The 22,884-nt window shown below is 41.8% G+C and overlaps 1 protein-coding gene across 2 annotated transcripts in view; it reads left to right on the top strand.

The window, feature by feature from the left end:
* The first annotated feature begins 537 nt into the window (after positions 1 to 537).
* trim9 (tripartite motif containing 9) overlaps positions 538 to 22,884 on the top strand; it is a 44,189-nt gene continuing 21,842 nt past the window's right edge. Inside the window, exons 1-3 of one of the 2 annotated variants that reach the window (XM_074691598.1) lie at positions 538 to 1,523; positions 19,223 to 19,318; positions 19,706 to 19,828. In XM_074691598.1, coding sequence (XP_074547699.1) covers positions 687 to 1,523; positions 19,223 to 19,318; positions 19,706 to 19,828 — 1,056 coding nt within the window. In that variant the 5' untranslated portion in view covers positions 538 to 686. The remainder of the gene's footprint in view (positions 1,524 to 19,222; positions 19,319 to 19,705; positions 19,829 to 22,884) is intronic. The other variant, XM_074691597.1, reaches the window with a different exon arrangement.

The raw sequence follows: 22,884 nt of genomic DNA, 5'->3' as shown, positions 1-22,884 counted from the left end.
AATCAATAGATTAATCAATACTGAAATATGCTAATATCTGCTGCCTCGCTGCAGATGTATACATACTTTCAACACAAATAATCTTTCTTGCAATACGGTAATTTGTATAAACTGGAATTATAATGTTGTTTTTGTTCATCTTGTTTCAGTGAAATGCTGCTTTGCAATGTTTCACCATCAGATTCAAAGAGCTAATTCCAAAACAAAAACATTTTATTGTTTAGGACTCTGTGAAGAGAAATCTACAGTTGATCTGAGTCTTAGTCTGTTTAATCCTGACATTAATCTGTATTAATTGGTACTGTCTTAAAGAGTGCTTCACTTTGTTTCCGGTTTAATCCCCTCCACAGTCTGGATGCAGGTCTTCAGGCTGTATCTCTTGAGTTCCTCTGTAAAGCTCATTAACGCCCTCTCCTGACTGACAGCTGAAGCATCCAATGGCTGTGTGGAATCCACCGCTCATCCAATGGGAGCTCCCTGTGTGCTGATGCTGCCTTCCTATTGGTTCAGCTCGGTTGCTGATTCCTCTCCTTCTATTCAAGGTTGCATTTGAGTGTTCGCACCAGGACGCGACAGGAGCTCCTTTACGCACACACCGAGCCGCAGACTAATCAGCTGAGACAGAGCTGCGGCTTCTCCTGTTTGTTTGCACGTCACACAGGAATCTCTCGCCTCCTGCAGCAGCCATGGATGAAATGGAGGAAGAGTTAAAATGCCCCGTGTGCGGCTCTTTCTTTCGGGAGCCCATCATTCTGCCGTGCTCTCACAACATTTGCCTGGCGTGTGCTCGGAATATCCTTGTGCAGACCCCTGACGCGGAGTCCCCACAGAGCAGCCGAGCCTCCGGATCCGGCGTCTCCGACTATGATTATCTGGATTTGGATAAAATGAGTTTGTACAGTGAGGCGGACAGTGGTTACGGCTCCTATGGGGGCTTCGTCAGCACTCCAACCACCCCTTGCCAAAAATCGCCAAACGGTGTGCGGGTTTTCCCCCCAACTGTCCCTCAGCCACCTCCTCCACAGCACCTTCTCCCTCAGCCCGGCTCTCTGCCACCGATCCCCCGCAACTCCTGCATCACCTGCCCGCAGTGTCACCGCAGCCTCATCTTGGACGACCGGGGGCTCCGCGGATTCCCCAAGAACCGGGTTCTGGAGGGGGTGGTGGACAGGTACCAGCAGAGCAAAGCGGCTGCTCTGAAGTGTCAGCTCTGCGAGAAGAGTCCAAAGGAGGCCACTGTGATGTGCGAGCAGTGCGACGTCTTCTACTGCGACCCCTGCCGCCTGCGGTGCCATCCACCCCGCGGCCCCCTCGCCAAACACCGCCTGGTGCCGCCTGCGCAGGGGCGGATAAGTCGCCGCACCAGTCCCCGCAAAATCTCCACATGCACGGAGCACGAACTTGAGAATCTGAGCATGTACTGTGTGCAGTGTAAGACGCCAGTGTGTTATCAGTGTTTGGAAGAGGGGAAGCACGGCACGCATGAGGTCAAAGCTCTGGGCGCAATGTGGAAACTGCACAAGGTGAGTGCGTAAAAACGATCAAACCTAAAAGAAACAGTCTGTTTTTCCTTAAGCTTCTTGAATGTGTGTTTATGTGTTTGCAGTTTTTGCTCAGAGTGATTCACCATCCTCAGAGCGCAGCAACAAGTCTGCCTCTAGAATAATTTGCGCTATCTTGTCAGGTCCGCTCAGCATCTGTGGAGATAGAGCGATGTGGAGAGTGTCGTATTTGATTTAGATTTAAAGTCAGAGGAAGCTGTTTCGCTCCTCTTGATCATGATTTAAGACAGAGAAAGGAAATGCGCACTTCTCCGAACTCCTCTGTGTTGTGTGCGCAAAGCTGTCAGGAGGCAGATCTGTTTGTGATTCTGCTCACGAGTGGACAACAAGGAGTAGACAGCTTCTGTCACGGCAGCATCTTGTTGATGAAGTGGTGATTTTTGCACAATGAGGAGTTTTTAGCTTCTATGATTATTTCTCTTTCACTGCCGGAACTGCAGTTTACAAGATCCAACCACAGATTTAGGCCTTCAGCGTGGTTTGAGAGGCTATTTTGGAAGCAGCAGCAGTGTTGTGGGCAGAGAAGGCTGCACCCTCACCTCCACACTCTCAGCTGCTCAGAGCTGGAGATGCACTTCAATCACACACACTCACAGGGAGAGTGGTGTGTAATGATGGTGTCTCCTATTTTTGCACAATCCTTTCTCTCACACACGCATGAACCATTCTCATCCTCTCATCCAATCACATAGGCCCACACAGGTAGCTCACCTGGAGGAGCATTAGGAGGCAGAACCCTCACTGCAGCAACCCATCCCTCCTCCCTTCACTGCTTGTTTTCTATCTGCACGCGCTCCACTATCCGTCCAATAGGTGATCACAGAAGAACTGGTCTTATATGACTTCAAAACATCTATTTATCAGACTGCAATCCAATCATCTCCCCTCGATGGCGGCAGGATAGTGTCTCACTTCAGATGCTGATGGAAAAATCAGAGGGGGTCGATCGTGTCACTCACATCAAACTACCATCACTGGAGAAGTCGCCGACCGCTCCTGCTTCATCTACCTTGGATGCAAGAAACGTTTAGAGGGGTATTTTTAGAAACTCATCAACAGCACCACAGACTCTTGTGCCCATTTCCATCCTGTCACCGTGTTTTTTGGCTGCACCTGCTTGTTCCTGACCTGTTATCTGAAGCCTGCAGAAATGGAACAGATGGCTGAGAGCTTGGAGCTGGCAGAATTGAGGGTGGGCATCTTTCAGAGCTTCAGGGTGTTTCTCTCATAATTTATCAGGGAAGAAAATGTGACTAAATCCCAGAAAACTTGCAGATATACTGAAGGTTTTCATGCAACACCTGCTGTTTTGCAGAAGGCACGCAGTGGAGTTCAGAACTTGGATTTGACCCTAAAATGATGGCTGTGGCTTCTTCTGCAATCTCAGGATTTGAGGATCAGTCAGATGCTCTTCACTGAGGCTTTATGTCCATTTTTAGGCTGTAAAGTGTCTGAATTTGACTCTAGCAGTAGTTTACACCTGCCTCTTGGGGTCAGTATAACAAGCAATGTGTTGTTGTGAGCATATTCTGCTTTGAATTTGGCATTAACACTTAAGGGTCTGGATTTTTAGTGTGAGACTTATTCTGGTTTCTGTTTGTGGTCAGAGTAGTATTGACCAGGCTTTGCAAAAACAGTGTATGGAGAGCAAAAGCAGGAGGAGCATAAGCAAGTGTGATGTCATCCCAGCTCCCATGATGTAATCTGAGAAGGATTTGTAGCCTGTAGGTGTCAGAAGATTTGCAAAAGTGACAACACAACAGAAGAGATCAACTTCTACCTGGAAGTTTTCCAAAAGGGGCCGAAAAGTTGTGAAAGTAAGTAAAACTTTTTCTTGTTTACGATAAATTGGCTAAAAGGTCTATAGCTTCAAAGGGGTCTCACCTTGTGATCTCCTTCCGGGACTTATTTATCTACAATCCTCCATTAGAAAATTACTAAAGTTGATCTCTTCCGTTGTTGCTGTATTTCTGTTGTGTGGTGGTATTTGCATTCATATTGTGGTTTCTGCAAATCATCTGCACCTACCGGCAACTGTAGTTAAAGATCTAATTCAGATTATTAGTTTAAACAGAAACACAAATCTGCTAACTAAAGGCACTAAAGAAACATTTAGATTTCCTGACTTCCTTGAATGCATCAGAATCCCAGCTGATTTCAACCATAGACTGTAAAAAAAAATGGACGTCATCTTGCTTAGCTCGAAGTAAGGTTGGCAGGAAAACTGCTCCCCCTGGTGGCTGGCTGCAGTATAGGTAAAAAAAATCTGACTCTCCAGTCATTCCAGATGGGCTGTGGTCAAACTTAAAAAAATTAATACACCTCGTAGAAATGTTTCTCACGTTCGATTGTTGTGGTGATTTGAAGATATTGTTTGGCTGTCTTGTGTTAAACTCCTCTTTTTTTCTGAAAACTTTTGTTTTCATTAGTTATTAGAGGTTAAAAACGAGGCTGATCGTAAAATATGTCAGGAGGTAGAGTCAAGAAGTGATTAGACTCTTGAAAGAAAAAAAAATATTATTTTTGTCACCCGGCTCCACTCAGATTCTCCCAGAATCCCTCACAGTCTCTACTGCGCAGACTCTGACTGCACAACTGCTACCAATGGCTGTGCCTGTGACGGGGCTATTTTGGCTTCAAAACTGTACAATGGTAAATGGTGGAGCCACGCTGTCCACTCTATATACAGTCTATGGTTTCAACCAACACCATTATAAAAGTAGTTTTCTTGTCCTCTTGAGGTCAGATGAAGACAAAAGCCCCGTTTTCACCAAGCGGTTCAGTTCAGTTTGTCTTTGCACAGCACGCGTTTTATGGTGTTTCCACTGACTTATCTCAGGACAGATCCCCAAATAACATAGACGAGACACATTTTGGGACTCTTCTATAGGGGTGCTAGACTTAACCGGTCCGATCTCGGAAGGTGGAGCCAAAACACTGCAGACCATTGATTGGTCGAAAGAATCTTCACTGTACCAAACTGTACTGATCTAAACCGGGCTGCTTGGTGGAAATTGGGCTCAAATGTCAGTTTGAGAAGTGTTCCGGTTCCTTTTTGTAGTCCGAGTAGCATCGACCAATCAGGTGTGAGCAGGAAAAAACGTCCGTTTGGAGAGCAAAAGAAGGTGTTCCCGAGCATTGTGATGGTATTTCAACAGACCAGTGAATCACAAGAAAACCAGTTTCGGTCCCAGCTTTATACGGCTGGTGGAAGCCTCTGTTTAACTTTCTGTTTACAGTGAAGCTGAGACTCATCACACACAGACGAACACAGGCTCCCAGGGTATATTTTTCAGAAAGATTTAGAGAATTAAAATTTGCTCTTTGCTTTTTGAGTTGCTCATCGAAGTGTAAGAAACGAAGGAAATCTTTTCTTTGGCTTTGATTCGATATTCTTCTGTTGCTGCAGTAACAGCTTTATAAATGTGAGGAGTTTCTTTATAAGTGTGATGAAGACGCTGTCACTTTAAGACTGTCAGACGACAAAGGAAGCATTTTTTAAAACATCATTATGATTCTCTGGAAAAAGCTGCATTTTTAACAATTCTCACTTTTTTTCACAGAAGTTAAAGGATTTTGAAAGTAATCTGTGGGTTAAATGTGTTTTTCTGTGACTTGCAGCAAGAGAAGCACAAACATTTATGAACACGTACACATTTAGCTTTTCCTCTCTAAAGTCAAAGTGATCAAAGTTCGTTTGATGTGTGAGCTTTTCTGACCGGCTCTTGCATTTTTCAGCATCGCTGTCTCATTTTGATGCAGAGCGCACAACACAAAGAAACCAGAGCCTTGTTTCTGGGCGACAAATCTTAAACCCACACCAGCAGAGTTTGCATCTCTGGAAAAAAAAAAGTGCTGGCCTGTATCATTTAATAAGATCTTTTTACACGTTTCATATTTTTAAGTCGTGTCTGTGTGTTTGGATAAACCGTGCTCTGTCTCTTTATCTTTGTGAATCATTGTGCTCTCTGTGGAGGAAGAGTTGAACCACCTGCTGTTATAAAAACCAATTCCCCTCACATGTTGCTCAGAGCAGCAGAGGTCTCTCAGATATCAGACCCCAGGAGGAACTCTCGCAGTTGTTGCTGCTGATTGTTCCTCCAGCTTCTCCTGCCTCTTCTTGGCTTGTTAATCTGGGACCCGCCCCCTTTAAAAAACGTGTGACTGTGTCTAAATCATGATGGAAATCACTGTCACATCTGAGAAGTCATTTTCAGCAACACAAGTGGAGGAGGAACATACACTGTACGGCTCATCTGCCTCTTCAGATTTGTGTCACAGGGTGTTGTGTGGTGACGGGCTGTCAGTGCTAATCTCAGTAAATCACATTAAAAGGAGTAAAGGAGTGTTAAATCCTGATGTAATGATGCTCCTCGTCCCTTTACGGGTGTCAGAGGAGGTCGCACAGGACCCTTAATGCGAATCTAGGTCATGCTCTGTGTGTTTAGCTGCAATTAAAGGTTATTAATGATACAGAAGATGCGTGGGTGAGCATAAAGAGAGTAGCAGATTGTGTCGGGGAAAATTAGTAATCGCGCCTCCACGCCTGACACAGGAGCGGAGATTAATCAGAGGAGATTGTAACTCTGCACGCAGGCAGAAGAAGGTTGAAGGAGTGGGTTCTTTTAGGGAGCTTCATGATCCAAATTTTCGTTAAAATCCTTCTGATGAAAACAGAAAGCAGAATGATCTCCTGCAAGTGTTCATCCAAAATGGTCCCCAAAAAATCAAGCAGACAGAGCAGGCAGGGATGGTTTTCCGTGTCGACATCGATGTAGATGTCTGAGCACTTAGCGTCAGGATGAGCTCCCTGCACTCTGCTCTGCAGGAGCAACAGAGAGCTATTAGATCTTATTACAGAGACCTTAATGAGTAAATATGGCAGCTAATTTTTCTTTTCCAACTAATTCAAGCCGAATGCTTTGCTTTTAATATCTTGGAATAAGACGTTCTGTCTGCACATGTTGAGTTAATGTGGCTTATATTACGTGTAATTTGATATTTGACTCAGATTTGACAAATATGGTCTTTAGCACTTGATTATTTGCAGTGTGAGATAAACCACTACATTTTGGGTATGTTTAAAGTAGGGCTTTCATTTAATCACATATTTTAAACATAGGTATAAAGTTTCAATGCTGGATGTTCAAACTAAATGTGTGCAGGATTTCAAACTGCTACCTATTGGTAAGGGCTACAACTAACGATTATTATTATTATATGAATGTATTGTCACTTAAAGAATCAACAGCATGGGCAAAATAATTGAAAAAACATTTTTATGTCATCAGATTAAGAACTTAGTGGCCCAAAAAGGCAAATGAATAGAACAGAATAGAATAGAATAGAATAGAATAGAATAGAATAGAATAGAATAGAATAGAACTTTATTGTCATTCTAACAAGTACAACAAAATTGAAGTCACAGCAGCAATCAAAAAAACAAAAGTAAGAAAGTTTATAGAAAGTGCAAAAAGGTCCATAAGAAAAAAGATGATGACAGCTTGTCCATCATTGTCCAGTTCAGCCAGCCTCCACCTCCACAGGGTCCAGGACTGAGCTTCTTCAGCAGTCTGTTCAGTCTCTGTCTCCTGGATCCTGTTTGCTCACAGCAGGTGAAGCTCTTCTAATGTGGCGTCCTTGTCCAGTGTTAGCTCTGTTAGCCATGCCAGTCAATGGCATGATGCTACTCTGCCCTCTGGTATTCCCTCTGTTGCTGGGCTAGCACAGCTAGCTTATCCATCTTATTGGAGATAGATCTTACGCTCCCAATAACGATGGATGGAAGGACAAGTCCATGTCGTCACTTCTTAGCTCACAACTGAGAACCAGCACGTCATCCTCACCTCCTTCTCCTCAACTTGTGGGAAACATCAGGCTTTACACCAGTTAGCATTAACATGCTACAGGCTGCAAACAGCTAAATTCACATGTAAACAATGCAGCCATGGTTACATGTAGAATCTCCAGACCAACACAGGAGAAAAAGTAGTAAAAATATCGCTGAAGCCACAAAAAGTTTGGTGTCCGTGACCAACAAACGAGCCATACAAAGTAATGATCTACTCCAAATACAGAGATTACAAAAAAGAGAAGAAAAAAAAAACTCAAAAAACGGACAAAGAAGAGAGCCGCCGCAAAAGGCAGCCATAGCCAACAGGGCGGCGCCTAGCAACATGTGATGCATACAGCCTTGCAGCCCAGGTAATCTACACTCCATCAAGTAGGTGGCGGTAATGCACCTTCAGCTAGTTTTCAATGGCTAAATAATTCAACAAAAAGGAAGAAGACAAATAAACTGAAGACAAACTAATACAGTAGTGGCGCAGCAAAGTGCATTGATTATGGAAAAACGTAGATGCTTTTACTAATCAATTTTTATCGGTTTTATCAATTCGTCATTGCAGCCCTAGTATTTGTATGTTGTAGAAATCCCAAAATCTGTTAGTGACATCTTACCGAGATGCAAAAAGATCCTCTAACTTGTTCATGACACATTATAAGGGGCGAATGTAAGACACCGAGGTCAGTCTGTAGCTCAACAGGGGCCTACAGAAGCCTGGCCAATCAGGTAGAAGGAGGTTTGTAGAGCTGAGAGCCTTAAAGAGACAGCAGCTTAGAAGAATCAGTTCAAACAGAGGCTGAAATTAGATTTCTTTAAACACCTACTTGAAAAGAAAAAAGTTTTTTTTTTAGCTGTGAATCATGTCAAACTACTACTGAGGCACCAGAAGGAAAGCCATAAAAAAGCCCAGTACCCCCCTTTAAGTGTCAAGAAACTCACATTGCAAGAGTATAATAAAACCTTCACTTTTAAAGTCTAACCCAACAATCCAACACCCCTAGGCTCATATTTCCCGTCAAAAATAACAAAATAAAAGCAGTAAATCCTCTTTTTGTGCCAGCAAATGTCTCATAAATTTACACTAAAATACCGAAATAGACTCATGTGCTGTTTGGAAAGTCTTTAGACGGAAACACTGCCTGCTCATAGTCAGTCCTGATCTATTCAACAACCAACCAACCACACAAGAACCAGACATTATTACACAGGAAATAGTTTTCAATGACGTAGATCTATACATGAGGATCCGTTTTCTTATGATAAAGTCATCTCACTACAGATTTCTGAAAGCCTCCCAGCTGACTCAGACCTCAGCGTCCTCATGTGCTCCTCTCTGAGTCCCACATCCTTCATAATGACTCAAAACTGTCCCAGCAGCCGGCGGCCATGTTGTGGACTAAATCCTTGAGAGTGTTGTCTTTGCAGTTAAGTGATAAAAGACACGGTCTCTGGATTCTCCACGATAAGAGATCCTCTGATAGAGGGATGAGACGGAGGACAGAGGCGGGCCCAAGGTCCACTGAGAACGACACTTCACAGCAAGGAGTGGGGCTCGGCTGTCTCACACTCATTTAGACGGATGCTCCATTACAGACGGAGATATTTACCCCTGGAGCTGCCGTGTAAAGAGATTATCTGTGTAAATGTTAATGAAGGAGGGAGATAAAGAAGGGGAGAGAAGGAGCGACAGAATGACCCAGAATGCTCGAATCAGGGAGCGAGGCAGAGAAAGTCTCATCATCAGGGGAAATGAGCCTGAACAGAATATTTCATGACTGTATTTCCAAAATGGAAACAGTTTCTAAAACGCTGCTGATGTTTCTGTCCTGACATATTTAACAAACTTTTCTGGCTGGAAGCAGACGTCTGAAGAGTTTGAGTCTTTTTAAGTGTGGAGCTGTTTTCATATTAAGGTCAGACCTCCCTCGTCTTTAGGATCATTTCTAAACTAAAGAATAAAGATATTTGACAGCAGCAGAAGCCCAGGCCTGTAACTTTTTATTGATGCTTGTTTCATAGTTTTATATTTTTTTTCCTGAGTAGATTTAATCTGCTGCTAAAAGATTCCACTCACCCTCATGTTTTGCTATATTTATGGCTGCTTTTAAAAACCGACTAAGTGTTTTTTGATGAACTCATCTTCGCATTTAGCAGCCAAGAGAGCCAAGATAAAACATCAAACAGCAACTTTGCCTCTCATTCAAAATATTTAGAGGTGGCATTATGCTTGATGGTAATGTGTTCTCAAAGTCACACGAGATTTCAGAGAGATCACCATGAGATTTGGGGCGCAGATGGCCTAGTGGTCTAGGTTGCGCCCCATGAAGTTTGCCCTTGAGTGGGTGGCCTGGGTTTGAGTCTGGCCTATGGCATGTCATTCCCAACTCTTACCCTGTTTCCGTCTCTAACCACTGTCCTATCCTCTCAGATTAAAGGTATGAAAAGCCTCCAAAAATAACTTAAAAAAAAAAAAAGTCACATGAGATTTCAGAGGGATCATGATGAGATTTGCTCAAGTTATGACATCATCTGTTGGGGAATCTCTACAGAAGAGGAAATGTATCAAACAAGAAGCATGACTCAGTTGTTAAGGACACAAAAGGGGGGTTCCGGAATGTTGAGTTCAAGAGTTCTTTGATGTGTCTTAAAGGGACAGGAGCTAAAATTAAGTGAAATTAGTGTTTTCAAAGACAACAGCATGGGATGAGTGAAGAGGGTTTGAGCTCATGTGAAACTCCCACAGAGCCATCAGAGGGACAAAATAAAGCCTGCAAATAAGCAAATTACTTCACCTTCAAAAGGTTATACATTGATGTTATTAAATTAAATCCATAAAGATAAGCCTCTGCTTAGATTTGCAACTACTCAATGTTTGTGTTCAATCAGCTAACCAATGAAAATTTCTCTCCTTCTAGAGGGCAGCAGAATTACTTGTCCATTAAACTAATTTTTGATACTTTTTCATGACTGTAGACCCAAAATACTGACCACAGATTGTGTTCCAACTGTTCGCACTAACTGAGGTTTTCCCCTCTGTCATCTGCTAAATGAAACTGTAGAACTGTAGATCAACACCACCCATACAACATATGACAGTTGTTGTTTTTCATCTGCATGACCGACCCTGTACAGGTGAGCTGAGGTCAGGGCATAAACACAACAGGCCACCTGCATAAGCAGCTCTATTAATATCCATAATAATTTAATCCAATGCTAAAACCGCTCATCTGCCTGTATTAATCTGTGGAGCTGCACACCTTTAAAAGCCCACACTGGCACACCTGCAGAGGTGGGAAAAGTACTAATATGGTAGTGTCCTTGACCATTTAACTTGCTGCTTGATCCTTTGGTAGAGCTTTTTTTTTAAAAAAAATCTCTATATCTCCTTCAAAAGATGTTGAACTACTACTGTTAAGTAAAAACTGAATTGTTTGTTACTACAGCTTAAAATATTTTTTATGAATTTTGTGGATTCTGTTCTGTTGTTGTTCAACAACAATAGCACAAAAAACATATTTTTGTTTATTAATATTTTTTCTTAGATGGATTATTATTATTATTATTATTATTATTATTATTATTATTATTATTATTATTATTATTATTATTATTATTATTATTACATCTTCTTTATGTTTTTTTATTCTATTTTTTTTTTTTACCACATACTAAATTTAAACTCAGTGTGCAATACTGAACTCTGCTGTTTTTTTCCCCCTTACTTTAGTCTATAGTTGTTTACATTGTTTAAGGATAAATAAAGGTTTTCTGAATGAGTTTAAAATTGAAACAGACTTAATGCTCCTTTGCATAAAACAAATGAAAGTCAAAGTTAAGAGGTGAGGTAGTTATAGGGCTAAGGCAATAATACATCTTAAATTCAACCTTTAAATCATTTCTTTGGCTTTTTAAATCCAGAACTTGAAGTAAACAATACACAATCCTTTCAAAATAAAAGCATAATGCTGACAATACAGGGAAAAGCAGCCTAAACAAAATGCTGTAGAAACATTAAAAAAAAAAAGCATCACATACAGTCTGAGGTAAAATCTCCTCTAACGTCCACTTTTGTCTTGAAATCTCTTTTTGTGCCATGTCACATCCATCCTGTGTGATTTTCCCTGATGGATGCACCAAGGAATCTTTTTTCTGCGTTCCTGCTCAATCCATTAAGCTCAGACTCAGTCTCCTGGCTGAGTCATAATGTTTTGACGCATGCCAGGACCTTTAGAGACAGACCTCGCCCCCCTTTCTCTGCATTAACATTCTGTCTCTTACTTGTGTTATTCTGGACCACAGTTGAACTAGATCAGGAAAGTATAGACACTGGATCATGTGCGGAAAACTCCAGCCCAGAATAGACCACTTGTGCCCCATTTTTCCGCTGCGTCGTCCCAGGTGTCCGTCAAATAAGGACTCACGTGAAGAGACTGGGACAACTTTGGAAAGCCCTCATTACTCTTGTTATCAGTTTCCTCATTCCTTTTTTCTGTGTGGATAGTTAACGACGCCCTCTGCATTATTGATGGCAGCAGATATAAGCGATGAATAATGTACCAGCCACTTAGCTTCTGCCTGTGGAAGAAGGCTTCACGTGGGATCTTGTTAAACACAGAGGAGTATCACAATCTGGCCGAGTCGTACCTCTTCCAGCGTGTTGGAGGATGTAACAGCTTAATTCTTTCACAGCAGAAAGGCTCCCAAGACGACGAATATCATCAAGTCGTCTGCTCGGGATTTCAGACTGTATCCTCTGAGGGCTGAAGCGCAGCCTGTAAACAACCACAAGCTTTCATGTTAGAGACTCTGCTTGGTGATGCTGGTGGGGGAATCAGTGCAAAATTACAGTCATTTTCAATCTCCTCCATCATTAAACTTTGTTTTTTAATTTATTCCTTTTAGCAGATGTTCTCCCTCTGTTCACACCTGACTGTAAAAGTGTCCTTCTTGAAAATATTATGACATTTGGAGTCTGCCTCAAGTGGGAACTGAAGGAATTGCCCTTTTTTTGCTCTTGCTTCATGTTGCTGGAGGTTGCCTCTTGGTTGACACTGTGTAATCACATGACCGTGTAATACACACAGGATTAAATGAGAATAAAGCGTCTCTTTAAGGAACGTCGGAGGAAACACTCAGCCCCAAAGCTCTGACAAAAAGTAGGGTGCTTAAAAAGTGTCCCCGAGAGTTAGCACAGCTTTCGCAAAAAAGTAGGTTACTGGAACTCGAATTCTATATTTGCAGATGATGCGATGAAACATACTGTGGACGTGTTTTTTTAATTAGCGAGAGGAGGAGTGCTTCAGTCTGCTGCAGCTTCAGAGGCTTAGCGGTGACATTACACCTACCTCCTGCGACGCATGCACATCCTTAAATCCAAATTGGCTCTGACGCCTCCCTGACATGTTCGCTCTCCTGTGGCAGATTGGCTGGTTCGTTCGGCCGCTGAGAGAAAATGAAACATGCAGAACGGCCCTGGAGCTGCTGGTGAATTATTCATGCCCTGCACGTGTTCCCACTCGGCTTAATTACTGAGATGATTAGTGCTCCCAAATAGCAGGACATCCTAAACCTCCCACCACCTCGACAAATCCTCTGCAGCTGATTGCAAACATTCCAGCTTCCTCCTCTCTGCACTGATGTTGCAACATGTTCTCTGAACGAGCTTCGAGTCGTGTTGCATTAATGTGAGCGGAGAATTGTACAACACTTCTTCCTCAAAAGAGCCGCGCCATTGTTACAGCTCTCATAAATAATACTGGAAATAATAGAAATCTCTTCATGCCTCCTATAGTGGAGAATTCGTGTAGATTAAGAGGCTGTCTATCTGACCTTTAATTAACTGTTAATATTAGCGTGCTCAAACATTACGCATCAACCAAGCATAGAAAACTGAGCTCTGATTTACAAAACTCAGCAGCCTTTCTGGAGACCTGAAGAGTTTCTGACAAGTCTGATGGATTTCTTGCATATTTGAAATTTTGGTTGTCAAAGAGCATAATCTCTGACAGTGGCAGCTAACAATGAAAATCACTGAGTAACTGATGATGCAGTTTGATGTACGATGCTCCCATATGTAGGGATGGGTACCAAATTGGGCACTTTTATAGGTGTAAACCAAATTCTGTCTGATGCACCGAGTACCAATTCACGTAAAATCAAATAGTACAATGGTACCAAGGTTATATTTTAAAGAATAAATATGCTAAATTGAAAAACTTTGAGATTTTATTATTAAACTAGAAAAGCACTCAGAGAGCGCAGACCTTCGCCAAGCATATTGTGATTGTCACCAACACTTCAGTCCTACTTTAATGTTATACTGCCTTTCAGTGGACTGTCTGCTACAATTTGGTGTTAGTTTCAGGTTTGTACAATAATTTGTTTCCTGACAGTGTTGAAAATTAGGATGACCCAGTACATATTTCATATTCCAGATCTTAGTATCCAGAATATTGCCAGGATCTGGATCGTACTTTTACATCTGTCAGAAATTATGGTGACCTTGTCTTGTATTGTTTTGCAAAGCAACCCGACCATTTATGGTGGAGTTAAATACATGTATGGTGAAAGAATCCTTTAAAAAGGTCCTGGATCCAGATGGTGATCCAGATCACCTCCAAAATTGAATCACTGCTTCCTTATCCCATTATGAACATTTCTAGAAAATTTTATCAAGATCTATTTGTTAGTTTTAGAGTTATGTTGGTCACAGACAGACAAACTCTCCTAAAAACATAACCTCCCTGGTGGAAGTAATAAATTAATATTTATGACCACATAAACACTCAAAAGTACAGAAAATTGGTACCATTGGGTACCAATACTGATTGCCATGTACCGGGCATCAGTACCGTACCATTCCAGACGTGAAAGGTACCAATCCCTACTGATATGACTTGCGATACTGCTATAGCTTATGTACCATTCAGTACCATAAGTGCCATACAATATACTCCATGTGATATGAGACATACAACACATGTCGTACAATGTGTGCCATACAATGCGACATGCCATAAGTCATATGTGCCATTCAATAAGTTATGTGCCGTGTTATGTGCCGTACTATACGAGCCATACAATACATGCTGGATGATGGTCCACAATAAAGATAATATCACAATATCTGATTAACTGGAGAACAAAAATGTCTCTAAAGGACAAAATAGAGGAATAATTTTAATTGCTTGTCACCTTCCTCTGTTGTCATTAAATTGTTCAGCAGTGACATGGAAATTCAAATTCATGGGGAAAGCTGTCGGAAGCATCTTAGTTGTTTACTAAAAATATCAATTTTCATTTTCCTCCACAGATTGATACTTGTATCGCAGGGTATTTTGTCCCACTCCTAGCAGCAGTGATGTGGTCAACTGGAATTCAGTCAGGGCCAACCTAGTATAAGAGTTAACCATTTGCCTGCACCAAATAATTTTTTGTGGTGTGGCCCTGATCTGGGAGCTCCTTGCCCGTCCACGGGCTTACATTGAATCCCAAAGTCTAAAGCAGGGAGAGCACACCTCCCCTCTCTTTTACATGCATGAAGGGCTAGAGCAGGGAGAGCATCAGCAAAGACTCCCAAGGTATAGAACAAAGGAAGCACGAGTGACAATACATGTGACACTATCTGTGTCTGAGATCAGGCTTTAAAATGAAGGTCATTCTAATGTTGAAAATGTAGCTCTCTGTATTTCCAACATGAGGCTGGAACTGCAAAGCTCTGCTAGTCCTCTTCACTGACTTGTTTTTATAAGTGTGCAACCTGCCAGCGATGACACTCCAGGTTTCACCGCACAGGAAGCAGCTGTGAGCAGTCCAGATAAAAAAAAAAACAGCCTCTACCTTCACGACACATTTGACCTGCTTTTGAGGACCGAGCTCTGCAGGCTCTCCAACAGACGCTGCAGAAAAACGCCTCCAGACAATCAAGTGCTCTTCATTTCATCTGCTCCGTCACCTGACACACACACACACACACACACACACACACACACACACACACACACACACACACACACACACACACACACACACACAGACTGCTAACTGTGTGAGGCGAGGCAGGAGCTCCCTCAGAATCCATCTCTATAACAGAGAGAGAAAACTGACAGAAAAAATGAACTCCATGTGAGGACGGCTGAGGAGGCAGGTGTTAGCAACCCGGCTGATCTGTAATGAAAGGCTGGGAACGTTCCGGATGACTTGAGTGAGATTGGCAGGATTATAAAACAAAAGTGGCAATGTTACAATCCATGTGAGATGGAGCTGATGGACTTCAGAGTAGAGTTTCATCTCAGAAAATGAGGCGGACCTGTTCAAGGTTTTCAACATTCAAGGATGCTGGTTCTGGCTGCCTTTGATTCGAATATCAGAAATTTAATGAGCGCCAAAAAATATCCTTCACTACACTTTAGACAAGCTAATCCAAGGTAAAATGGAGAAACAAAGAGGAAAAGTTTCCACGGGAACTTTTAGTCCTTTTCCTGTCATTCTTGCACCTTAGATATAAAGTTATTAGCCTTTAGCCTGTGAACATTTTAAACCTTGCAAGAATCTGTCACCATGTTAGAGCCAAATAAAATGTTCAAAATAAACAAGTTTCAAAAACAAAATGTCACTGCACCCTGCTGAGAAATAGTCCAAATACTTAATAGTTGTCATGCAAAGTCAGGTAAGCAGTTTCCTCTTGTTTTGGAGTAAATGCTAAGCCAACAGCTGCTAGTTTTGCATCATATCAGACAAAATTTAAGCTAAGTCTACAGTATTTTGCACATTTTCAGAATCAAAATGTTTAAAAGTTACAGAAAAATTTTGAGTACGTAATAATATCAAGGTTTAATCTTGAAAGCACCAAAGTTAGGGCGTCGTTATGGCCTGGTGGACTCGTCACATGCCCAGTGAGGTTAGCCTATGAGTGGGGTGTCTCTCTAAAAGCATAACAAGTACAAAAAAACCATAACAAGTTAAAAAAAAAAAAAAAAAAAAAAAATCTTTGAATTAAAAAAAAAGTGTTGTAGTTCCCAGAGTGTCCACTTGAGGCTTGCACCAAAAGTACCATAAACCAAATACACACCCATTCAGCTGAAATAAACATGTTTACTGACTTTTTTTTTTTTCTTTTTAAATGTTCCACTGCAGTTAAACAGCTCTTTTGTTACAGTTGGAACAACAAAACATTTTATGAAGGGAAGAAAAAAATCCAAAAGAGTGAGAGGAAGGGAGAATGGAAATCTGTCAGCTTGAACAGTCGGCTAAAATTGGGAGTGAACGTCTGTCGCGTGTGAAATATGTGGAGCTTGAGTCATTCCACGTGTCACTTCTCGTCTTTTTTTTCTCCATTACTGAACAAAATGAAGATTTTATTGGCCACAGCTTATAAGTGCATCTCCACAAGTTTTCCCTCAGAAGTCCTTTTACTTTGTTATTGTAGTTGACAAATAAACAAACGTGAGAAAACAAACATTTCATTCCTCTTCACTCGTGCAGCTCTCCTGAGACGCTGAAATATGAGTCCCAAGCTAACAAAGAGGAAGCCTCTTGAAGTCCTACACAATCTGGGAAGGTTTACATTTCAGTCTTTGCTCAGCTGCTGCCGGCTCAGACTGTCCCTCGGTGCTGTAGACTCATTTTAGCCGCAGCTGTCATGGTTTCCCAAACGCTGAGGTCAAAGGTCAGCTGGTGGCCCCTGCAGACAGATTCCCGTTTGACCAGCTAACGTCAGATGCCTGGAGCGGGGTTGACACAGCGTTGTTTTCACAGCCTTTTTCACTGTATCAGCTTATTCCAGGTTTTATCGCTCTCTTCCTGAGTTGAAGTCTTTTTTTTTCCGCGCTTCACTCCCGCCCTTTCTCTTCCTCCCAGAAGACAATACGCTCCCCAAGTTGACGGTTATTCACTCAACCAGAAGGAGGTTCCCACGGGTCAGGACGTGTCCTCTCGCTCCGTCACCCCCATGTTCACACAACCTTGCTGCACATACATGAACACCCCGGGTTTCCCTCTGTTGTCCAAACAGGAGCATTCGTGTGTCATCGCACGTTCAAAACAGGCACTTCCTGTTCACTGCTCATGAAGTCTGACTGTGCTTTTTGTGTCAGGGTGAAAACTTTGACATGTTAAAATGTCAGTTTCTCAGCAGTAAATGAAAAGCTGCCTTGTTCCCTAATTGACAAATTGAGCATTTTGGAATCATCCAAATGTGAAAAACACAAAACTTTTGAGGTCAAGGATTTTTCACAGCATGCAGGCCACATTTAGGCGCTGTGCGTTTGAACCGAGAAGGTCAAGCAGGGCAGGAACCTCCAAAAATAACTGAAGCTACTCTGGATCTCATGCTGCAGCGCTTCCATCTGTGTTTTGTATTTCTCACAGCTTCGTTTTTCCATAGATGAGGGGTCATGTTAGAGACTTCACTTCTCAGAGATGCTACATAACAACACCAGACTTGAGCATCACATTCTGGCTCCTGTCAGCAGCAATCTGATAATGTTATTTTGTCTCCATAAATAGATATCATCTCTAAAAAAGAACCTTTATTGGGTTCATGCTGCTCAAGTAAAACGGAGGAAGTTTCTGTAACGCTTTCAATGTACAGCAAAACTAAGACTTGCCGGAAATAGACAAAAAGATGTGGCCTTAGATCCAAAGTTTGGGTTAAGTAAAAGGGAAACTAAGACTCACCAGGAACAGGTGATAAAATAGGGATTACATAAAGTAGCTGTCAGATTGCTTTATGTTGGGATTACCTCCAAGGCAACATGACACTGACATTGGAAAGCCCCTATTTAATTTACTCTTTACAGTGAAGCTGAGACTCATAAGAATGCATGAACTAATACACAATTATACCAGACATGAGGTTTATGTTAGGATCTTATTTGCCAGAAAAAGCTTGAATTTTGGGTACATTTTGAGAAACTCTGTGAAATTAACTCATTACAGTGAAGCTGAGACTCAGGAGAAATATATAAAGGAATGATGGGTTATGTAATAGACTAACTGTCACCAGCCAGAAACAGCTGTACATATGGATTTGGGATACATTTGGAAAAATGCAATGTCATTTTTTTTTACAGGGAAACTGAGACCTACCAGAAACAGATGAATAGAGATTCAGATTGCAATAGATGTTAAGATTAAATTTAAGGCAAACTGACACTAACCAGAAAAAAGCTGAACATCTGGATTTAGGATACATTCGAAAGCCTCTGTGTAATTTACTCTTTACAACAAAACTAAGACTCCCTGGAAAAAAAAAAAACAGACAGATGTAGGATTACATTTTCCAAAAGAATTATGTTAGAGGTAAACTGACCAGAACAGGCTAACAAAGGTTGGACAAAGTAAGGGTAGACTTTGTTTACTCTATGCTTTACAGTGAAGCTGAGACTCACCAGAATCAGATGAACAGATGTTGGAACGCAGTGGATGTTGGGATTACATTAAACAGAAACTAGGACTTACTGAAAACATGTGATAGGGCAAGAGACTATATTAGGTAGTTCCTGTGTATCTTACTCTTTACAGTGAAACTGAGACTCATTTAAGCACATTAAGGGGTATAGAATTATGTCCAACATCAGGATTATGTTAGAGGTTAACTGACACTGACCAGAAAGGCTGCACATTTGGATTTGGGATACATTTGAAAAGCCTTTTTTTGTAATTTACTCTTTACAGTGAAGCTGAGACTCTCTCAGGAGCAGAGGAACAGTTGTGGGACTCACTCACAGCTACAACACGGGTTGTTAAGTCTTCATTATATGAACCATACGACTGCAGCTTTGACACCTTCTCTTTCCCTCATTTCTCTCCTTAGGGTCAGCTCTCCCAGGCTCTTACGGGTCTGTCAGACCGAGCCACTGAGGCCAAGGAGTTCCTGGTCCAGCTGAGAAACATGGTGCAGCACATCCAGGTAATTAAAAACCATCAGACACTGAAATGTACAGCAACACCTGTTGCATGTTACCCAAATTTGAAATGTTTTTTTCTAGAAGTCTGAAAACTGACTTTTAAGTGAAGCTGGGTGAGGTTAGCGAGATTCTGTGATCCAGTCATAGTTCTGATGATCGTGGGGGCTAGGTAGGGACTGCAGTTCGGTATTTTATTGTGAGTCTTGTCACGACTTAAAGTAAATATTTCTTATCTTTTATTATGTTTGTCTTCAGGAGAAAGTCTGCAAAGTTTCTCCATTTTCCTCCCACATCCTTTACCAGTGTCTCCTCTGTATATTTTTAACTTTCTCTCACACTCTCTAAAAACTAAAGATACTAAACTTTTCGCCCCTGTCTTTGTCTCCCAGGAGAACGGCGTGGAGTTTGAGGCCTGTTTGGTGGCGCAGTGCGACGCCCTCATCGATGCCTTGAACCGACGCAAAGCTCAGCTGCTGGCTCGAGTGAACAAAGAGCACGAACACAAGCTGAAGGTGAGTACGGAAGACAGATCTGCTCATGCTGAAGTAGACCGAGAGGGTAACAAAGCAGCCCCAGGAATATTAATATGACTCACTGCAAATTTAAATGTTCCTGAAAACAGTTTGAGCTTGCAGCAACAATCTCCGTGTCTAATAAGATGTTGCAGGGAGATGGTTTTTAATGTTTTCAGACACAAATGCCACATTTGTCTTTCAACTATCTGCAACACACTCAACAGGAGACATAACAGAGAGAGGGAGTCAGCATGAGACGAGGAGGAGAAGGAGGAGGAGGAGGGAGAGATACATTTGTGCCGTACAGCATCCAATTTCACGCTTGGCCGCTCTGTAGAATCAAGGTTTCACACATGTCGAGTGTTTGAGAAACAGCCTGGGCATGAAAACGTGTGAGCACTTACATGCTGCACATAATGGCCGCATATTCTTTTGTCCACAACACTTCAATCTGCAGCATTTCACAAATCACTCCACGAAGGAAAGACTGCTTTCTTTTGATTAGTTATGATGAATTCTTCTTGAATTGTAGCTGCTCTGTCACCTGTTTGCCTGCCCACCTGTAGGAAACAAGAGTTTTTAAATCAATTTTAAGATTAAAAGGCTGTTTTATCGATTTACAACTCTATCATCTGAGTCTTTCTCTCTTACATCTTGGACATGGTCTTTCAATCTGGTGTCTGCTGGAAACAGGAACAGCCTCACTGCCGAGTCTAAAATTCAAAATGTGTTCTGTTAATGATCGATGGATGCTAAGTGATGGACGGGTGTTTATTGAGGAGCACAGATATACATGCACGCCTTCATGCCGGAGGAATGTAAATGTGCAGATCTGATCCCTCCTGTCAGCTCACAGATCAGCGCCTCCATGTGTTGAATCTTAATGCCAGAAAAGCATGACAGATCTGATTTTCATGTTTGAATCTTTAAGCAGCACAGACTCAGGGACAGGAAATCAGTGCAGAAAGCAACCTTAAGGTCTGAGGGATTGAAGAATGGTGGATGATAGAAAGATGATAGGTGGTTGGACGACCCCATAGATGGACGGACTTATAGAAAAAAATAAATGGATGTTTGGAGGAAAGGTAGAATAATAGATGGATTGAAGTATGGATGGTTGGGCGGAGGGATAGATAGATAGATAGATAGATAGATAGATAGATAGATAGATAGATAGATAGATAGATAGATAGATAGATAGATAGATAGATAGATAGATAGATAGATAGATAGATAGATAGATAGATAGATGGATAGATAGATGGATAGATAGATAGATAGATAGATAGATAGATAGATAGATAGATAGATAGATAGATAGATAGATAGATAGATAGATAGATAGATAGATAGATATCAAAAGAAAAAGGGATAGTTGATGGATGGATGGACTGAAGGACACAAAGACGAATGGATTAATGGATGTAGATATAGACTGATATTTGGATGGTTATTTGGATTGATTTATAGATAGATGGATGGAGTCATGGATGGATGATTGTTGGATGGTTGCAAGGCCCCATGAGTGGGTGGACTTACAGAAAGACTGATGGATGTCTGGAGGAAAGAGAAAATGATGGATGTGTAAAAGGATGGATGGTTTAGGTGATAGATAGATAGATAGATAGATAGATAGATAGATAGATAGATAGATAGATAGATAGATAGATAGATAGATAGATAGATAGATAGATAGATAGATAGATAGATAGATGGACTTAGACAAAGAGGGATGGTTGATGGAGGGATGGTTGGAGGGGTGAATAAATGAATGGATAAATGAACTGAAAGACACGTAGATAAATGGATGGAGGTAAAGATTGATGTTTGGATGTGCAAATTTTGGGTAAATTTAAAGATGGATGGATGGATGGATGGATGGATGGATGGATGGATGGATGGATGGATGGATGGATGGATGGATGGATGGATGGATGGATAGATCGATGAATGGATCGATGAATCAATTGGCAGATAGTTGGATTGGCAGATTGTTGGATGGTTGGTTGGATGTATTGAGTTACCAACGAGCCAGCAGTCAGAGGATACAGATTGAAACTCTCAAGCTGCTCAGTCTGTTGCACCGTCTGTTTCAATCAGAGGAAACAAACATCATGATGTCCTGACGCTGAACTCAGGTCTTTATTTGATCATCATACAGAGAAAACAATGACATCACTGTGTCTTCTCATGTTCTTCGTGTCATGTTAGGGCGCAGCAGCAGAGATTATTTTAGGTGAACATTAGGTGGAGTAAAGCGATCACTGGAAGCGTCACCGATGGGAATTTCCTGCTGTAGTAGCTCAGTGGTGGAAGACGTCCGGCAGCTGCCTCTGAATGAGACTAAAATCTATTCTTGTGCTCTCCTGCTGATTATGTCGTCCTTTTCCACACGCTTCATCTCAGCCTGGATTTATTTCCATATGAAAGCCGATTGTTGCCTCAGACAAAATGCCAGCTTTGCATTTTTCATGTCAAATCAAGTCACTAATGAAGCGCTCTGATTAACCCTGCTGATTCGCACACGCAAAGCTCCAAACACTGAAAATCACAGAGAACATAACGCAGAGCCCTCTGCTGCAGAGTTATCTCCTACAGAGCTCCCCGCTGCTCCTGACGCCGGATCCTAGTTGCTGTGGTAACTGGCACATGTAGAGCTTGTTGTGTGTGAAGCTGCGGAGGCGAGAAGTAGTCCTTGAAAGCATGATTCAGGTCCTCACACATGAAAAGAAATGACCCCTGTGTGTTTATTTGGAGAGAGGACAGGTAGGTGGAGGGGAGCTTTCACTCTGCGCTGATGGAGGAGCTGCTTCACTCAAACATCCACACGGACCATCTGATGTTTGTTGCACTTTATCGACCGAGAAGCTGGGCTGTAGTCCTCTCAGAACACTTTATTCTGGCTGCACTTCGACTAAACTAAAGGAAAAAACTTTTTCAGTGTATTTTTGTTTCTAAAAGACTGCGAGGTATAAAATAAAGCTCACAACCTTTGGATGTTTTCCTGTGAGAGGTCAATAAGGGAAGATGTTTCCTCTTAAAGTTCTTTTTTT

The sequence above is a fragment of the Halichoeres trimaculatus genome, unplaced genomic scaffold, assembly GCF_033239565.1.
Source record: "Halichoeres trimaculatus isolate MK-OKI-2021-1 unplaced genomic scaffold, fHalTri1.1 fHalTri1_scaffold_17, whole genome shotgun sequence".
Lineage (NCBI taxonomy): Eukaryota > Metazoa > Chordata > Actinopteri > Labriformes > Labridae > Halichoeres > Halichoeres trimaculatus.
Note: the sequence above shows the minus strand (reverse complement) of the source record. Positions and strands in the feature narration are given on the sequence as shown.